Genomic DNA, 21,698 nt, shown 5'->3' with positions numbered 1-21,698 from the left:
TGTCTCTCGTTATTATGAACCACTGAACAGGCTGCTGCACAGTCAGAGCTAGTTCCTTATTACACCATATACTGTATATGTGATATCGTCTTTATTTTTTCTTTGCTGCTTATAAATGTGGATGTCACGGCTATAGTATTTATGTGATCAGCTGCTAATACAATCATACAGTAACAGTGTAGTTATTGGCCAGTGTTTGGTGGAATGTGTCAGTGTACTCTGTGTTATGTCTCAGGAGTCCCATTCGCACATGGCGAGAACTGGAAAGCGATGAGAAGATTCACCCTCGCCACATTACGGGACTTCGGCATGGGGAAGAAGACAATAGAGGACCGGATTATTGAGGAATGCGGATATATGATTAAGCTATTTGAATCTCTGGAAGGTACAATTTATTAAAGTGTTGCAGCTACTGTCTACCTTGTTCTGCACACTGTTAAAAAGGCCACAAAATATAAAATACAAGAGGGGTGGAATGTAATAGGGTGTGAGAATCAAAAAGTGAGAGATTTTGAGATAATTCTTTTTTTAAAAAAAGTTGCAATCATTTACATGGCAACATTAACCGGGTTTTGCCATGTACAGTAAATGATTACCACTTTGAAATAAGCATGATAACTCTCCCAAAATCTCTTACTTTCTGATTCTCATACCCTATTACATTCCCCCCAAGGAGCCCAACTCCTGGTCTTCCTGCACGTGGACAGCCCTCTGAGAAATATGCGAATGCTGTAATTATAGTGCGTAATTGTTACCATAAGTCACTGGTTCCCAAACTCAGTCGTCAAGGCACCATCTGTGCTCAAGCATGGATATCCTTAAATCATGGACTGGTAGGGTGCCACGGAAAATTTGGGAACCAGAGCAGTAAGGAGGACCATGGTTTTTGTCCCATCTAGCCAATGCACAACAACAAAAAATGGGACAAATCAACAGCTTTGCTGGATCAACAGCTAAGCCTAGTACACTAAAACACCCTGATACCTACCCTACTCCAACCTACTGTATACTACTTACTCTGATAAACCCTCTCACCTACCTTACTCCTGCCTGTACTACTCACACTGGTACACCCTCACACTTACCTTACTCCCACCTATACTAATACCACTGGTACACCCTCACACCTACCATACTCCTACCTATACTACTCACACTGGTAAACTATCACACCTACCATAATCACGTCTATACTACTCCCACTGGTACACCCTCACACCTACCCTACTCCTACCTATACTACTCACACTGGTACACCCTCACACTTCCCCTACTCCCACCTATACTACTCACACTGGTACACCCTGGCACCTACCCTACTCACACTTGTACACCCTCACACCTACCCTACTCCCACCTGTACTACTCCCACTCGTACACCCTCACAGCTACCCTACTCCCACCTATACTACTCACACTGGTACACCCTCATACCTACCCTACTCCCACCTGTACTACACACACTGGTACACCCTCATACCTACCCTACTCTTACCTATACTACTCACACAGGTACACCCTCACACCTACCCTACTCCCACCTATACTACTCACACTGGTACACCCTCACAGCTACCCTACTCCCACCTATACTACTCACACTGAGACACGCTCACACCTACCCTACTCCCACCTATACTACTCACACAGGTACACTCTCACAGCTACCCTACTCCCACCTATACTACTCACACTGATACACTCTCACAGCTACCCTACTCCCATCTATACTACTCACACTGGTACACCCTCACAGCTACCCTACTCCCACCTGTACTACTCACACTGAGACATGCTCACACCTACCCTACTCCCACCTATACTACTCACACTGGTACACCCTCACAGCTACCCTACTCCCACCTATAATACTCACACTGGGACACCCTCACACCTACCCTACTCCCACCTATACTACTCACACTGGTACACCCTCACACCTTCCCTACTCCCACCTGTACTACTCACACTGGTACACCCTTCTAACCTACTCCCACCTATACTACTCCCACTGGTACACCCTCACAGCTACCCTACTCCCACCTGTACTACTCACACTGGTACACACTCATACCTACCCTACTCCCACCTATACTACTCACACTGGTACACCCTCCTACCTCCCCTACTACCACCTGTACTACTCACACTGATACACCCTCACACCTACCCTACTCCCACCTATACTACTCCCACTGGTACACCCTCACAGCTACCCTTCTCCCACCAATACTACTCACACTGGTATACCCTCACAGCTACCCTACTCCCACCTATACTACTCACACTGGTACACCCTCACAGCTACCCTACTCCCACCTATACTACTCACACTGGTACACCATCACACCTACCCTACTCCCACCTGTACTACTCCCACTCGTACACCCTCACAGCTACCCTACTCCCACCTATACTACTCACACTGGTACACCCTCATACCTACCCTACTCTTACCTATACTACTCACACTGGTACACCCTCACACCTAGCCCTACTCCCACCTATACTACTCACACTGAGACACGCTCACACCTACCCTACTCCCACCTATACTACTCATACTGGTACACCCTCACAGCTACCCTACTCCCACCTATAATACTCACACTGGGACACCCTCACACCTACCCTACTCCCACCTATACTACTCACACTGGTACACCCTCACACCTTCCCTACTCCCACCTATACCACTCACACTGGTACACCCTCCTACCTCCCCTACTACCACCTGTACTACTCACACTGATACACCCTCACACCTACCCTACTCCCACCTATACTACTCCCACTGGTACACCCTCACAGCTACCCTACTCCCACCTATACTACTCACACTGGTATACCCTCACAGCTACCCTACTCCCACTGGTACACCATCACACCTACCCTACTCCCAGCTGTACTACTCACACTGGTACACCCTCACACCTACCCTACTCCCACCTATACTACTCACACTGGTACACCCTCCTACCTCCCCTACTACCACCTGTACTACTCACACTGGTACACCCTCACACCTACCCTACTCCCACCTATACTACTCACACTGGTATACCCTCACAGCTACCCTACTCCCACCTATACTACTCACACTGGTACACCATCACACCTACCCTACTCCCACCTATACTACTCACACTGGTACACCCTCACACCTACCCTACTCCCACCTGTACTACTCACACTGGTACACCCTCGTACCTACCCTACTCCCACCTATACTACTCACACTGGTACCCCCTTCTACCTCCCCTACTACCACCTGTACTACTCACACTGGTACACCCTCCTACCCTACTACCACCTATACTACTCACACTGGTACACCCTCCTACCCTACTCCCACTTGTACTACTCACACTGGTACACCCTCACACCTAACCTACTCCCACCTGTACTACTCACACTGGTACACCCTCCTACCTCCCCTACTCTCACCTATATTACTCACACTGGTACACCCTCCTACCCTACTCCCACCTATACTACTCACACTGGTACACGCTCTTACCCTACTCCCACCTGTACTACTCACACTGGTACACCCTCCTACCCTACTCCCACCTGTACTACTCACACTGGTACACCCTCACACCTACCCTACTCCCACCTATAATACTCACACTGGTACACCCTCACACCTACCCTACTCCCAACTATATTACTCACACTGGTACACCCTCCTACCCTACTCCCACCTATACTACTCACACTGGTACACCCTCCTACCCTACTCCCACCTGTACTACTCACACTGGTACACCCTCCTACCCTACTCCCACCTGTACTACTCACACTGGTACACCCTCACACCTACCCTACTCCCACCTATAATACTCACACTGGTACACCCTCACACCTACCCTACTCCCAACTATATTACTCACACTGGTACACCCTCCTACCCTACTCCCACCTATACTACTCACACTGGTACATCCTCCTACCCTACTCCCACCTATACTACTCACACTGGTACACCCTCCTACCCTACTACCACCTATACTACTCACACTGGTACACCCTCCTACCCTACTCCCACTTGTACTACTCACACTGGTACACCCTCACACCTAGCCCTACTCCCACCTATACTACTCACACTGAGACACGCTCACACCTACCCTACTCCCACCTGTACTACTCACACTGGTACACCCTCCTACCTCCCCTACTCTCACCTATATTACTCACACTGGTACACCCTCCTACCCTACTCCCACCTATACTACTCACACTGGTACACGCTCTTACCCTACTCCCACCAGTACTACTCACACTGGTACACCTTCCTACCCTACTCCCACCTGTACTACTCACACTGGTACACCCTCACACCTACCCTACTCCCACCTGTACTACTCACACTGGTACACCCTCACACCTACCCTACTCCCACCTATATTACTCACACTGGTACACCCTCCTACCCTACTCCCACCTATACTACTCACACTGGTACACCCTCCTACCCTACTCCCACCTGTACTACTCACACTGGTACACCCGACTACCCTACTCCCACCTGTACTACTCACACTGGTACATCCTCCTACCCTACTCCCACCTATACTACTCACACTGGTACACCCTCCTACCCTACTCCCACTTATACTACTCACACTGGTACACTCTCACACCTACCCTACTCCCACCTGTACTACTCACACTGGTACATCCTCCTACCCTACTCCCACCTATACTACTCACACTGGTACACCCTCCTACCCTACTCCCACCTATACTACTCACACTGGTACACTCTCACACCTACCCTACTCCCACCTGTACTACTCACACTGGTACACCATCACACCTACCCTACTCCCACCTGTACTACTCACACTGGTACACCCGTACACCTACCCTACTCTCACCTACAGTATACTAAACTTACTATTACACTTTTATTCTTCAACAGGTAAACCGAGTGACCTGACAATAAAAACAAGCTTTGCCATCGGAAATATAATTTTATCCATTGTGCGGGGGCAACGTTTGGATTACCAACATCCACTTTTACTCAAAATCATGACCATTGTAGATGAAAATATGAGACTATTTGGGAGTCGTTCAACTGCGGTAATATGTATATATTTTTTATGGACTCTAAAAATAAATGACATTCTGTATACAGATGTAGCCACGCTCATTGTGGCTATGAAGCGGCCACATGGGCAATCCCACTGCGCCTAGCTGCACCCGCAAAGCGCTGCGGCATTTGCCGCTCAATACAATGTTAATGGGCGCAACTAAGACACACGCCGCATCGCGGCAAACGAGACGTGTCCTTTCCTAGTCGCATACACAATCAGCGTGGCTGCACTGTAGATTAAAATATTAGCATACAAATTATTTTACTATTCTATATGTTAATATCAACACCTGACATAAAAAACAATTGTTTTATCTTATATTTTGGATGTGGTTAAACAGACTATGGGCATGATTCTGAGATGGAAGCAAAGTACAAAAGCAAGTGACTTTGGATCTATTTCAGACCTGATCGCAACAACAAAATTTTTCTCTAATTGGCAAAACCATGTGCACTGCAGGTGGGGCAGATGTAACAAGTGCAGAGAGAGTTAGATTTGGGTGGGGTGTGTTCAAACTGAAATCTAAATTGCAGTGTAAAAATAAAGCAGCCAGTATTTACCCTGCACAGAAACAATATAACCCACCCAAATCTAACACTCTCTGCACATGTTACATCTGCCCCACCTGCAGTGCTCATGTTTTCACCCATTAGGGAAAGATTTTGCTTTTGCGATCAGGTCTGAATTAGGCCCTTTGTACCTGAAATAAACCATGTTACAATGCCAGGGGAGCAAACATATTCATTGTTTTTGGCATATATACAGTAAATACTAGAGATGTGCGGTGGGTACTTTTCGTGTTTTGGCTTTGGTTCTAATTCCCCGCTCGTGTTTTGGTTTTGGCTTGGTTTTGCCAAAACCACCCTTTCGTGTTTGGGTTTTGGATCTGGACGATTTTTTTAAAAACATAAAAACAGCTAAAATCGCAGAATTTGGGGATAATTTTGATCCTACAGTATTATTAACCTCAATAACATTCATTTTTACTCATTTCCAGTCTATTCTGAACACCTCACACCTCACAATATTGTTTTTAGGCCTAAAAGTTGCACCGAGGTGGCTGTATGACTAAGCTAAGCAACACAAGTGTGCGGCACAGACACCTGGCCCATCTAGGAGTGGCACTGCAGTGGCAGACAGGATGGCAAATTTAAAAAATAGTCCCCAAACAGCACATGATGCAAAAAAGAAAAAGAGGTGCAATGAGGTAGCTGGATGACTAAGCTAAGCGACACAAGTGTGCGGCACAAACAGCATGGGACGTTTTGGAATTTGCCCAGATGTAATACACACACAATATTGGTGGCGCAGGATAGCATACCCCTAAACCAAACACACACACGGCAAAGCCTGTAAAATTAATTTGGATAATAATAACCCTATTATTTGAAACTATTATAATAATTTGCAGCACAGGTGAGCGTACCCCTACACCACACAGGGCAAACCCTGTATAAATTATTTGGATAATAATATAAGTAATGTATATAACCCTTTTATCTGGAGTAAATAATATACAGCACAGCACACCACCACTGGACTTATGGCAGCACAAGACACCACCACTGGACTGATGCAGCACAAGACAGCAACACTGGACTGGACTTATACGGCAGTACTCCTGGACTTATACGGCAGTACCCCTGGATTTATATGGCAGTACCCCTGGACTTGTACGATAGTGTCAGACAGGATGGCACTTTAAAAAACTAGTCCCCAAACAGCACATGATGAAAAGAAGGAAAAGAGGTGCAAGATGTCCTTGGGCCCTCCCACCCACCCTTATGTTGTATAAACAGGACATGCACACTTTAACAAACCAATCATTTCGGCGAAAGGGTCTGCCACACGACTGTGGCTGAAATGACTGGTTTGTTTGGGCCCCCACCAAAAAAGAAGCAATCAATCTCTCGTAGCACAAACTGGTTCTACAGAGGCAAGATGTCAACCTCATCCTCATCCTCCGATTCTTCACCCCTTTCACTGTGTACATCCTCCTCCTCACAGACTATTGATTCGTCCCCACTGGAATCCACCATCACAGGTCCCTGTGTACTTTCTGGAGGCAATTGCTGGTAAAGGTCTTCCCGGAGGAATTAATAATTAATTTTGATGAACATCATCTTCTCCACATTTTGTGGAAGTAACCTGCTACGCCGATCGCTGACAAGGTTACCAGCTGCACTAAACACTCTTTCGGAGTACACACTGGAGGGGGGGCAACATTGGTAAAATAAAGCCAGTTTGTGCAAGGGCATCCAAATTGCCTCTTTTTCCTGCCAGTATACGTACGGACTATCTGACATGCCTACTTGGATGCTGTCACTAATTTTTTCAATGGTGACTGAATCATATGCAGTGACAGTAGACATGTCAGTAATCGTTGGCAGCTCCTTCATTCTGTACCAGATGTCAGCACTCGCTCCTGACTGCCCTGCATCACCGCCAGCGGGTGGGCTTGGAAATCTTATCCTTTTCCTCGCAGCCCCAGTTGCGGGAGAAAGTGAAGGAGGAGCTGTTGACAGGTCACGTTCCGCTTGAGTTGACAATTTACTCACAAGCAGGTCTTTGCACCTCTGCAGACTTGTGTCTGCCGGAAAGAGAGATACAACGTAGGCTTTAAACCTGGGATCGAGCACGGTGGCCAAAATGTAGTGCTCTGATTTCAACAGATTGACCACCCTTAAATCCTAGCAAAGCAAATGAAGGGCTCCATCCACAAGTCCCACATGCCTAGCAGAATCGCTCTGTCTTAGCTCCTCCTTCAATTTCTCCAGCTGCTTCTGAAAAAAGCCTGATGAAGGGAATGACCTGACTCAAGCTGGCAGTGTCTGAACTGACTTCACGTGTGGCATGTTCGAAGGGTTGGAGAACTTTGCACAAGATGGAAATCATTCTCCACTGCGCTTGAGTCAGGTGCATTCCCCCTCCTTTGCCTATATCGTAGGTGGATGTATAGGCTTAAATGGCCTTTTGCTGCTCCTCTATCCTCTGAAACATATAGAGTGTTTTATTCCACCTCGTTACCACCTCTTGCTTCAGGTGATGGCGGGGCAGGTTCAGGCGTGTTTGATGGCGCTCCAGTCTTTGGCACGCAGTGGCAGAATGCCGAAAGTGGCCAGCAATTTTTCGAGCCACCGACAGCATCTCCTGCACGCCCCTGTCATTTTTCAAAAAATTCTGCACCACCAAATTAATTGTATGTGCAAAACATGGGACGTGCTGGAATTTGCCCAGATGTAATGCACGCACAATATTGGTGGCATTGTCCGATATCACAAATCCCCAGGAGAGTCCAATTGGCGTAAGCCATTCTGCGATGATGTCCCTCAGTTTCCGTAAGAGGTTGTCAGCTGTGTGCCTCTTACGGAAAGCAGTAATACAAAGCGTAGCCTGCCTAGGAACAAGTTGGCGTTTGTGAGATGCTGCTACTGGTGCCGCTGCGTTTGTTGCTGCGGAGGCTATTCATCTACCCAGTGGGCTGTCACAGTCATATAGTCCTTAGTCTGCCCTGTTCCACTTGTCCACATGCCCGTGTTTAATGTACAGTGGGTACAAATGCATTTTGTAGGACACTGAGGACACTTTTTCTGACGTCTCTGTACATTCTCGGTATCGTTCGCCTAGAGAAGTGGAACCTAGATGGGATTTGATACCGGGGTACAGTACCTCAAACAATTCTCTAAGTCCCACTGAACTAATGACGGATACCGGACGCACGTCTAAATACCAACATAGCTGTCAAGGCCTCAGTTATCCGCTTTGCAAAAGGATGACTGCTGTCATATTTCATCTTCCTCACAAAGGACTGTTGGACAGTCAATTGCTTACTGGAAGTAGTACAGGTGATCTTCTGACTTCCCCTCTGGAATGACGATCGATTCCCAGCAGCAACAACAGCAGTGGCAGCAACATCAGGTGTACCACTCAAGGAGAGGACTCCTCAGTCTTGACAGTAACATGGCCTGCAGGACTACTGATCTTCCTTACTGAGGAGGAAGTTGACGTTGAGGGAGTTGGTGGTGTGGCTTGCAGGAGCTTGGGTACAAGAGGAAGAAGGGATTTAGGTGTCAGTGGACTGCTTACGCTCTTACCCAAAGTTTCACAACTTGACACTGACTTCTGATGAATGCGCAGCAGGTGACGTATAAGGGAGGATGTTCCTAGGTAGTTATCATCCTTACCCCTCCTTATTACAGATTGACAGAGGCAACAGATGGCTTGACACCTGTTGTCCGGATTTGTGGAGAAATAATTCCACACCGAAGAGGTAGCTTTTTTAGTAGTTTGCCCAGGAATCACAATGGGCGTCTTCATCCCACGGACAACAGGTGTCTCCCCCGGTGCCTCATTTAAACAAACCACATCACCATCAGAATCCTCATCATCAATTTCCTCCTCAGCGCCAGCAACACCCATATCCTCATCCTGGTGTACTTCAACAGTGACATCTTCAATTTGAATATCAGGAACTGGACTGTGGGTGCTCCTTCCAACACATGCAGGGGGCGTGCAAATGGTGGAAGAAGCCACCTCTTCCCGTCCAGTGTTGGGAAGGTCAGGTATCACAACCACCAACACACTTGGACTCTCCTTGGGAATTTGTGATACCATCTTAGAACGCTCAGTTCTTTTCTGTGCTTTTTCCATCTTAACTCTTTTCATTTTTCTAGCGGGAGGATGAGGGCTTCCATCGTCATGTGAAGCTGAACCACTAGTCATGAACATAGACCAGGGCCTTAGCCGTTCCTTGCCACTCCGTGTCGTAAATGGCATATTGGCAAGTTTACGTTTCTCCTCAGACCATTTAAATTTCTTTTTTTGGGTCTTTTACTGAACTTTGGCTTTTTGGATTTTACATGTCCTCTATTATCACATTGGGCATCGGCCTTGGCAGACGATGTTGATGGCATTTCATCGTCTATGTCATGACTAGTGGCAGCAGCTTCAGCACTAGGAGGAAGTGGGTCTTGATCTTTCCATATTTTATCCTCCAAATTTTTGTTCTTCATTATTTTTCTGGCGATATATAACACAATATGCGGCACAGGAGAGCGTACCCCTACACCTCACAGGGCAAACCCTGTAAAAATTATTTGGATTAAATATTAATAACCCCTTTATTTGGAATAATAATAATATACAGCACAGGACAGCACCACTGAATTTATATGGCAGCACCACTGGACTGGATTTATACGGAATTATATGGAATTATATGGATTTATATGACAGGATCACTGGAATTAAACGGCAGGATCACTGGAATTATATGGCAGGATTACTGTTATTATACGGCAGGATCACTGTAATTATACAGCAGGATTATTGTAATTATACAGCAGTACCACTGTAATTATACGGCAGGAATACTGTAATTATACGGCAGGATCACTGTAATTATACGGCAGGATCACTGTAATTATACGGCAGGATCACTGTAATTATACGGCAGGATCACTGTAATTATACGGCAGGATTACTGGAATTATATGTCAGTACCACTGTAATTATACGGCAGGATTACTGGAATTATATGGCATGATTACAGGAATTATATGGCAGGATCATTGGAATTATACGGCAGTACCACTGGAATTATACGACAGGATTACTGGAATTATACAGCAGGATTACTCGAATTATACGGCAGTATCACTGGAATTATATGGCAGGATTACTGTAATTATACGGCAGGATTACTGGAATTATACGCCAGTACCACTGTAATTATACGGCAGGATTAATGTAATTATACGGTAGGATTACTGTAATTATACGGCAGGATCACTGGAATTATACGGCAGGATTACTGGAATTATACGGCAGGATTACTGGAATTATATAGCAGGATTACTGGAAATATACTTCAGAATTACTGGAAATATACGCCAGTACCACTGTAATTATACGGCAGGATTACTGGAATTATACGGCAGGATTACTGGAATTATATGGCAGGATTATTGTAATTATACGGCAGGATTACTGTAATTATACGGCAGGATTACTGTAATTATACGGCAACATGACTGGAATTATACGGCAGGATTACTGGAATTATACAGCAGGATTACTGGAATTATACACCAGTACCACTGTAATTATACGGCAGGATTACTGTATTTATACGGCAGGATCACTGGAATTATACGGCAGGATTAATGGAATTATACGGCAGGATCACTGTAATTATACGGCAGGATCACTGTAATTATACGGCAGGATCACTGTAATTATACGGCAGGATCACTGTAATTATATGGCAGGATTACTGGAATTATATGTCAGTACCACTGTAATTATACGGCAGGATTACTGGAATTATATGGCATGATTACAGGAATTATATGGCAGGATCATTAGAATTATACGGTGTTAGGCGCCGGGGTCCGCTCGTCGGTGCGGCCCGGCGCCTAGCAACCAGGGACGCCGTACGCGGACAGCCGCCGGCTCCCTGGCAACGCTGGACGCCGGGCGCGCTGAGCCGCACGGACCCTAGCAACGGGGACGCCACTGGCGGACCGTGTTCCCCGTTGCTAGGTTTTAAGAGTTAATGTATTCTCCTGCTCTCTGGCCATGCAGCAAGGCAGCTGCACGGCATTTATTCTAATCAGCCTTTTGGCAGCTGATTGGAGGACTCCTTGTTAAATACACTCCCAGGGCTTCTCACAGACGCCGGTAATAGCTTCCTGCATGCTGTTTCTATTTGCTGAGAGTCTGTTCCAGTCTTGCTGTATCCGGTCATTCCAGTATTCGGAAGTCCTGAACTCGGAAGTTTGTCATCTTATTCCTGGAGTCCTGACTAATCACCATATAACATCCAGTGGTGTTCGTGAGTCGCGGCCTTGCCGTGTGTTGCGGCTTGTCCGCTTTATTATTTATTATTTGTGTTTTGGAGCATTCTGCGGAGGGTTCCGCTTCCACAGGTCCACTCTGGTATCCGGCGGTGCTGGGTAGGAGTATTGGACAAGTGGATTTTGGTTGTCCTTTTCCCTGGCGGGTTTCCGCACATACTTCTGTTTTTGTTAGTTAGCTTGTTGCCCCTGGCCTGTTGTCAGTTAGAGGTCCTCTTGTTATCATCCTGCCTCGGATTTCCCTTTGTCTCTCACTAAGACCGGGGGGCACCGGAGTTGGGCAGACATAATCCGCCCTTCAAACGTGGCTGCCAGGGGCTCAAGAAACCATAGTCTCGCAGGGGATTTCCGATAGCACGGGTGAGACAATAGAGTTAGGGCGCCAGGGGCAACTAGTCTTCCCTGCTCCCGTTACCTGCATTCCATTCCAGCGCTCTGGTCCTTGTCATAAAATCTCCTCCGGTCAGGAGTGCTGGAATCATAACATTATTACCGGCCATACCAAAACTTAAAATTAAAACGGAGTTTAATTTTTATTCAGTTTTTTGTAAGAAATTGTCGGCCTCATGAATCCAACAGGGTTAGGACCAAATCCTGGTCAGCTCTTAGTCAGTCAGATTCAAGAACTTACTCAGATGGTTCAGGATCTTTCCCTTCGGGTGAAGTCGCAGGAAGATCTTTTACGAACTTCCCCGAGGGTAGTTCCTGAACCAAAAATGCATTTGCCTGACCGTTTTTCTGGGGATAGAAAAGAGTTTTTTAATTTTAAAGAATCCTGTAAACTAGAGATGAGCGGGTTCGGTTTCTCTGAATCCGAACCCGCCCGAACTTCATGGTTTTTTTCACGGGTCCGAGCAGACTCGGATCCTCCCGCCTTGCTCGGTTAACCCGAGCGCGCCCGAACGTCATCATGACGCTGTCGGATTCTCGCGAGACTCGGATTCTATATAAGGAGCCGCGCGTCGCCGCCATTTTCACACGTGCATTGAGATTGATAGGGAGAGGACGTGGCTGGCGTCCTCTCCATTTAGATTATAAGAGAGAGAGATTTACTGGAGCTTAGGACTAGGAGGAGTACTGTAGAAGTGTAGAGAGTGCAGAGAGTTTACTAGTGAGTGACCACCAGACAGTGCAGTTTATTTAATATATCCGTTCTCTGCCTGAAAAAAGCGATACACACAGTGACTCAGTCACATACCATATCTGTGTGCACTGCTCAGGCTCAGCCCAGTGTGCTGCATCATCTATATATATTATATATCTGTCTGACTGCTCAGCTCACACAGCTTATAATTGTGGGGGAGACTGGGGAGCACTGCAGTGCCAGTTATAGGTTATAGCAGGAGCCAGGAGTACATAATATTATATAGTGAGTGACCACCAGACAGTGCAGTTTATTTAATATATCCGTTCTCTGCCTGAAAAAAGCGATACACACAGTGACTCAGTCACATACCATATCTGTGTGCACTGCTCAGGCTCAGCCCAGTGTGCTGCATCATCTATATATATTATATATCTGTCTGACTGCTCAGCTCACACAGCTTATAATTGTGGGGGAGACTGGGGAGCACTGCAGTGCCAGTTATAGGTTATAGCAGGAGCCAGGAGTACATAATATTATATTAAAATTAAACAGTGCACACTTTTGCTGCAGGAGTGCCACTGCCAGTGTGACTGACCAGTGACCTGACCACACTGACCACCAGTATAGTTAGTAGTATACTTATATTGTGATTGCCTGAAAAAGTTAAACACTCGTCGTGTGACTTCACTTGTGTGTTGTTGTTTTTTTTATTCTATAAAAATAAAACTCATTCTGCTGACAGACAGTGTCCAGCAGGTCCGTCATTATATAATATATAATATATACCTGTCCGGCTGCAGTAGTGATATATATATTTTTTTTATATCATTTATCATCCAGTCGCAGCAGACACAGTACGGTAGTTCACGGCTGTGGCTACCTCTGTGTCTGCACTCGGCAGGCAGTCCGTCCATAATTGTATACCACCTAACCGTGGTTTTTTTTTCTTCTTTATACATACATACTACTACGACATCTCTTTATCAACCAGTCTATATTAGCAGCAGACACAGTACAGTACGGTAGTTCACGGCTGTGGCTACCTCTGTGTCTGCACTCGGCAGGCAGTCCGTCCATAATTGTATACCACCTAACCGTGTTTTTTTTTTCTTTCTTCTTTATACATACATAGTTACATAGACATCTCTTTATCAACCAGTCTATATTAGCAGCAGACACAGTACAGTACGGTAGTTCACGGCTGTGGCTACCTCTGTGTCTGCACTCGGCAGGCAGTCCATAATTGTATACTAGTATCCATCTCCATTGTTTACCTGAGGTGCCTTTTAGTTGTGCCTATTAAAATATGGAGAACAAAAATGTTGAGGTTCCAAAATTAGGGAAAGATCAAGATCCACTTCCACATCGTGCTGAAGCTGCTGCCACTAGTCATGGCCGAGACGATGAAATGCCAGCAACGTCGTCTGCCAAGGCCGATGCCCAATGTCATAGTACAGAGCATGTCAAATCCAAAACACCAAATATCAGAAAAAAAAGGACTCCAAAACCTAAAATAAAATTGTCGGAGGAGAAGCGTAAACTTGCCAATATGCCATTTACGACACGGAGTGGCAAGGAACGGCTGAGGCCCTGGCCTATGTTCATGGCTAGTGGTTTAGCTTCACATGAGGATGGAAGCACTCAGCCTCTCGCTAGAAAAATGAAAAGACTCAAGCTGGCAAAAGCAGCACAGCAAAGAACTGTGCATTCTTCGAAATCCCAAATCCACAAGGAGAGTCCAATTGTGTCGGTTGCGATGCCTGACCTTCCCAACACTGGACGTGAAGATAATCTGTGAGGAGGGGGATGTACACGGTGATATATCGGAGGGTGATGATGAGGTGGACATCTTGCCTCTGTAGAGCCAGTTTGTGCAAGGAGAGATTAATTGCTTCTTTTTTGGGGGGGGTCCAAACCAACCCGTCATATCAGTCACAGTCGTGTGGCAGACCCTGTCACTGAAATGATGGGTTGGTTAAAGTGTGCATGTCCTGTTTTGTTTATACAACATAAGGGTGGGTGGGAGGGCCCAAGGACAATTCCATCTTGCACCTCTTTTTTCTTTTCTTTTTCTTTGCATCATGTGCTGATTGGGGAGGGTTTTTTGGAAGGGACATCCTGCGTGACACTGCAGTGCCACTCCTAAATGGGCCCGGTGTTTGTGTCGGCCACTAGAGTCGCTAATCTTACTCACACAGTCAGCTACCTCATTGCGCCTCTTTTTTTCTTTGCGTCATGTGCTGTTTGGGGAGGGTTTTTTGGAAGGGACATCCTGCGTGACACTGCAGTGCCACTCCTAGATGGGCCCGGTGTTTGTGTCGGCCACTAGGGTCGCTAATCTTACTCACACAGCTACCTCATTGCGCCTCTTTTTTTCTTTGCGTCATGTGCTGTTTGGGGAGGGTTTTTTGGAAGGGACATCCTGCGTGACACTGCAGTGCCACTCCTAGATGGGCCCGGTGTTTGTGTCGGCCACTAGGGTCGCTAATCTTACTCACACAGCTACCTCATTGCGCCTCTTTTTTTCTTTGCGTCATGTGCTGTTTGGGGAGGGTTTTTTGGAAGGGCCATCCTGCGTGACACTGCAGTGCCACTCCTAGATGGGCCCGGTGTTTGTGTCGGCCACTAGGGTCGCTAATCTTACTCACACAGCTACCTCATTGCGCCTCTTTTTTTCTTTGCGTCATGTGCTGTTTGGGGAGGGTTTTTTGGAAGGGACATCCTGCGTGACACTGCAGTGCCACTCCTAGATGGGCCCGGTGTTTGTGTCGGCCACTAGGGTCGCTTATCTTACTCACACAGCGACCTCGGTGCAAATTTTAGGACTAAAAATAATATTGTGAGGTGTGAGGTATTCAGAATAGACTGAAAATGAGTGTAAATTATGGTTTTTGAGGTTAATAATACTTTGGGATCAAAATGACCCCCAAATTCTATGATTTAAGCTGTTTTTTAGTGTTTTTTGAAAAAAACACCCGAATCCAAAACACACCCGAATCCGACAAAAAAAATTCGGTGAGGTTTTGCCAAAACGCGTTCGAACCCAAAACACGGCCGCGGAACCGAACCCAAAACCAAAACACAAAACCCGAAAAATTTCAGGCGCTCATCTCTACTGTAAACTTTATTTTCGTTTAAGACCGATCTCCTCGGGTACTGAATCTCAGCGGGTCGGGATTATTATTTCTTTGCTCCAGGAGTATCCCCAGACTTGGGCATTTGGTTTAAAAGCAGATGATCCGGTGTTGCTGTCAGTAGACGCTTTTTTTGGGTCTTTAGGACTGTTATATGACGACCCTGATAGAGAGGCATCCGCTGAAGGTCAGTTGCGCGCTCTCAGACAGGGTAGGAATCCCGCAGAGGTTTATTGTACGGAGTTTCGCCGGTGGTCGAACGACTGTGGCTGGAATGACCCAGCCCTGCGCAGTCAGTTTCGCCTCGGCTTATCAGAATCAATTAAAGACAGTCTCCTCCAGTATCCCGCTCCTGAGACTCTCGATAAACTCATGGAGCTTTCTATTAAGATTGATCGTCGTCTCAGAGAGCGGAAGGCTGAAAAAGGAGCATCGGTCAGGTCATCTCCGTGTGTATATTCCATCCCTGAGGACATAGAGGAGCCCATGCAGATGGGTCTCTCCCGGTTGTCTCCTGAAGAGAGAGCCAGAAGGCAAAACTCTGGTCTTTGTTTGTACTGTGGGGGTAAGGGACATTTTGCTCGTAATTGTCCGAATAAGTCGGGAAACGCCTTGACCAGGTGAATTGTGAGGGGGTTCACCTAGGTCTGCAGCTTATCTCCTCGCATAACTCCCTTTTAGTCCCAGCTAAGGTTTCCTTTGGCAGCCTCAGTTCCTCGGTGTCGGCTTTTGTCGACAGTGGAGCCGCAGGAAACTTTATGGATTTAACTTGGGCCAAGGCCTTAGGCATTCCTCAGTTATTTTTGGGTAGGAGTGTCACCATGCATGGTCTAGATGGGAGTCCACTGTCCAATGGGGTTATTTCCCTCTGTACACCCCCTGTACTACTTACGGTAGGAGCTCTTCATTCTGAAAAGATCGAGTTCTTCCTTACCCATTGCCCAGCAGTTCCAGTGGTTCTGGGTCACCCTTGGCTGGCCTTTCACAATCCCACCATTGATTGGCGGTCAGGGGAGATTTCTCAATGGGGTGCCTTCTGTGATAAGGAATGTATTTTGTTTCCAGTCAGAATAGCTGTTGCAATTCCTGAACTCATTCCCGTGGAGTACCAGGAATTTGCTGATGTGTTCTCCAAGGGCAATGCAGACCTTCTGCCTCCCCATCGGCCTTATGATTGCGCCATTGAGCTAATTCCTGGTTCCGCATTGCCAAAGGGAAGGTTATATGCTTTATCCGGGCCAGAAACTGCGGCCATGAATGACTATGTTAAAGAGAGCCTAGGGAAAGGATTTATTAGGTCATCTAAATCTCCTTTAAGTGCAGGCTTCTTCTTTGTGGAGAAAAAGGATGGCTCACTCAGACCTTGCATTGACTATAGAGCCTTAAATAAAATCTCAGTTAAAAATACTTATCCTCTGCCACTGATTTCTGTCCTCTTTGATCAGCTGCGTTCGGCTGTGATTTTCTCCAAAATCGATCTAAGAGGAGCGTATAACCTCATCCGAATCAGGTCCGGAGATGAGTGGAAGACAGCCTTCAGTACTCAGTCGGGTCACTACGAGTACCTAGTGATGCCGTTCGGCTTGTCTAACGCTCCAGCAGTTTTCCAGGACCTCATTAATGATGTGCTCCGTGACTTCCTAGGGAAATTCGTGGTCGTTTACTTAGACGACATCCTGATTTATTCTGACTCTATTGAACAACATGTTACCCAGGTGCGTCAGGTTCTTCAAAAGTTACGTGAGAATCATCTATATGCCAAACTGGAGAAATGCGAGTTTCATGTCACGGAGGTATCTTTTTTAGGATACATTATTTCCCCTCGGGGATTTTTCATGGAACCAAAGAAGCTTCAGGCCATCCTTAGTTGGGCGCAACCCACCAATTTAAAAGCAATTCAGCGCTTTTTAGGGTTTGCGAATTATTACAGGAGGTTCATTCATTCCTTCTCCGACCTGGTTCCTCCCATTGTGGCCCTGACAAAGAAAGGAGCAGATCCTACCAACTGGTCACGTGAAGCGGAATTGTCCTTTCGGGCCTTGAAACAAGCTTTTGTCTCGGCTCCAGTCCTTAGACATCCCAATCCAGGATTGCCCTTCGTGGTGGAGGTTGATGCCTCGGAGGTTGGAGTAGGGGCTATACTATCTCAAAAGGATCCAGAGTCTCAGGAACTACATCCTTGTGCCTTTATGTCTAGGAAATTCTCCTCCGCTAAATCCAACTATGACGTTGGTAACCGGGAACTACTGGCAATAAAATGGGCTTTCGAGGAGTGGAGGCATTGGCTGGAGGGAGCAACACATACCATTTCAGTATTGACTGACCATAAGAATCTGCAATACATCGAATCAGCTAAGCGGCTGAATGCCCGGCAGGCTCGTTGGGCTTTGTTCTTTACTCGTTTCAAGTTTATTATAACTTTCAGGCCAGGTTCCAAGAATACCAAGGCAGATGCTCTGTCACGCAGTTTCTTCCGGTTCATGATAACAGTCCTGTTACTCCCATACTTCCATCTTCAGTCATTTGGGCAGGCCTCACACAAGATTTATTTACCCAGTTAAAACAGCTTCAACACCAAGCTCCTGGAAATTCTCCTGCTGGTCATCTTTACGTCCCTGAGTTCCTGAGAGCTAATGTTTTGACTGAGTTCCATGATAACAAAGTTTCCGGGCATCCAGGGATCTCTAAGACATTGGAGTTAGTCTCCCGCTCAGTATGGTGGCCTGGTCTTTCTAAAGACGTTAAGGAGTTTGTTTCTTCATGTCAGGTTTGTGCACAGCATAAGGTTCCCCGTTCCTTGCCTATCGGGCAACTTATGCCCTTGAATGTCCCTCTCAGGCCATGGTCTCATATTTCCATGGATTTTGTGGTGGACCTTCCCCTTTCAGCTGGATGCAGAGTCATTTGGGTGGTAGTAGACCGTTTTAGCAAGATGGCTCATTTCATTGCCCTTCCCCGACTGCCATCTGCCCAAGGATTGGCAGTGTTGTTTCTCCGCCATATTTTCAGACTTCATGGGTTGCCCACTGATATTGTTTCTGATCGGGGTCCACAATTCGTTGCACAATTCTGGAAGTGTTTTTGTGCTTCATTAAAGATGAGATTGTCATTAACATCTGGTTACCACCCACAGTCCAACGGGCAAACCGAGCGAGTTAACCAATCATTGAAACAGTATTTGCGTTTGTACTCAGCCAAACTCCAGAATGATTGGTCCGAGTTTCTTCCATTAGCGGAGTTTGCTTACAATAATTCTTGTCATTCCTCCACCAACGTGTCTCCATTCTTTTCAGTTTTTGGTTTTCACCCCAGAGCTAATTCTTTTTTTCAACATTCCTCAGTTTCCTCGCTAACCTTAACCTCCCATCTCAGAGCCATTTGGAAAAAAGTGCACCTTGCTCTCAGAAAAGCGGCCTTTCGTGAGAAAAATTTTTCTGACCGGCTCCGACGTCCTTGCAATTTTAAGGTGGGAGATAGGGTATGGTTGTCGACTCGTAACATTAGACTTCGACAATCTTCAGCTAGGTTGGGACCCAAATTTATTGGACCATTTCATATCATTAAAAAAGTTAACCCAGTTGCTTTCCGGTTACGTTTACCAAAATCTCTTCGGATTGGTAATACGTTTCATTGCTCCCTGTTGAAGCCATACATTTCTTCCAATAAATTTCCTCGGAAGATCTCTCAGGGAAGATCTCCAGTGGATGTACAGGGACAACAGGAGTTCCTGGTGGAAAAGGTTCTCGATTCCAAGTTGTCCAGGGGCCGGCTTTATTTTCTGGTTCACTGGAAAGGTTATGGTCCAGAGGAAAGGTCCTGGGTCCTGGATAAGGATCTTCATGCCCCAAGGCTCAAGAGGGCATTTTTTCGGGAGTTTCCTTGGAAGCCTGGCTTTAGGGGTTCCTTGACCCCTCCTCAAGGGGGGGGTACTGTTAGGCGCCGGGGTCCGCTCGTCGGTGCGGCCCGGCGCCTAGCAACCAGGGACGCCGTACGCGGACAGCCGCCGGCTCCCTGGCAACGCTGGACGCCGGGCGCGCTGAGCCGCACGGACCCTAGCAACGGGGACGCCACTGGCGGACCGTGTTCCCCGTTGCTAGGTTTTAAGAGTTAATGTATTCTCCTGCTCTCTGGCCATGCAGCAAGGCAGCTGCACGGCATTTATTCTAATCAGCCTTTTGGCAGCTGATTGGAGGACTCCTTGTTAAATACACTCCCAGGGCTTCTCACAGACGCCGGTAATAGCTTCCTGCATGCTGTTTCTGTTTGCTGAGAGTCTGTTCCAGTCTTGCTGTATCCGGTCATTCCAGTATTCGGAAGTCCTGAACTCGGAAGTTTGTCATCTTATCACCATATAACATCCAGTGGTGTTCGTGAGTCGCGGCCTTGCCGTGTGTTGCGGCTTGTCCGCTTTATTATTTATTATTTGTGTTTTGGAGCATTCTGCTGAGGGTTCCGCTTCCACAGGTCCACTCTGGTATCCGGCGGTGCTGGGTAGGAGTATTGGACAAGTGGATTTTGGTTGTCCTTTTCCCTGGCGGGTTTCCGCACATACTTCTGTTTTTGTTAGTTAGCTTGTTGCCCCTGGCCTGTTGTCAGTCAGAGGTCCTCTTGTTATCATCCTGCCTCGGATTTCCCTTTGTCTCTCACTAAGACCGGGGGGCACCGGAGTTGGGCAGACATAATCCGCCCTTCAAACGTGGCTGCCAGGGGCTCAAGAAACCATAGTCTCGCAGGGGATTTCCGATAGCACGGGTGAGACAATAGAGTTAGGGCGCCAGGGGCAACTAGTCTTCCCTGCTCCCGTTACCTGCATTCCATTCCAGCGCTCTGGTCCTTGTCATAAAATCTCCTCCGGTCAGGAGTGCTGGAATCATAACATACGGCAGTACCACTGGAATTATACGACAGGATTACTGGAATTATACAGCAGGATTACTCGAATTATACGGCAGTATCACTGGAATTATATGGCAGGATTACTGTAATTATACGGCAGGATTACTGGAATTATACGCCAGTACCACTGTAATTATACGGCAGGATTAATGTAATTATACGGTAGGATTACTGTAATTATACGGCAGGATCACTGGAATTATACGGCAGGATTACTGGAATTATACGTCAGGATTACTGGAATTATATAGCAGGATTACTGGAAATATACTTCAGAATTACTGGAAATATACGCCAGTACCACTGTAATTATACGGCAGGATTACTGTAATTATACGGCAGGATTACTGGAATTATACGGCAGGATTACTGGAATTATATGGCAGGATTATTGTAATTATACGGCAGGATTACTGTAATTATACGGCAGGATTACTGTAATTATACGGCAACATGACTGGAATTATACGGCAGGATTACTGGAATTATACAGCAGGATTACTGGAATTATACACCAGTACCACTGTAATTATACGGCAGGATTACTGTATTTATACGGCAGGATCACTGTAATTATACGGCAGGATCACTGTAATTATACGGCAGGATCACTGTAATT

General features: G+C 46.5%; 1 protein-coding gene across 1 annotated transcript in view; it reads left to right on the top strand.

Annotated features, from left to right (window-relative positions):
- Window positions 1–21,698, top strand: part of LOC134908901 (cytochrome P450 2K1-like) — a 97,345-nt gene that overhangs the window by 24,100 nt on the left and 51,547 nt on the right. Inside the window, exons 4-5 of the mRNA XM_063915128.1 lie at window positions 236–385; window positions 4,931–5,091. Of these exons, the coding sequence (XP_063771198.1) occupies window positions 236–385; window positions 4,931–5,091 (311 nt within the window). The remainder of the gene's footprint in view (window positions 1–235; window positions 386–4,930; window positions 5,092–21,698) is intronic.

Source organism: Pseudophryne corroboree, chromosome 4 (assembly GCF_028390025.1).
Source record: "Pseudophryne corroboree isolate aPseCor3 chromosome 4, aPseCor3.hap2, whole genome shotgun sequence".
Taxonomy (NCBI): domain Eukaryota; kingdom Metazoa; phylum Chordata; class Amphibia; order Anura; family Myobatrachidae; genus Pseudophryne; species Pseudophryne corroboree.
Note: the sequence above shows the minus strand (reverse complement) of the source record. Positions and strands in the feature narration are given on the sequence as shown.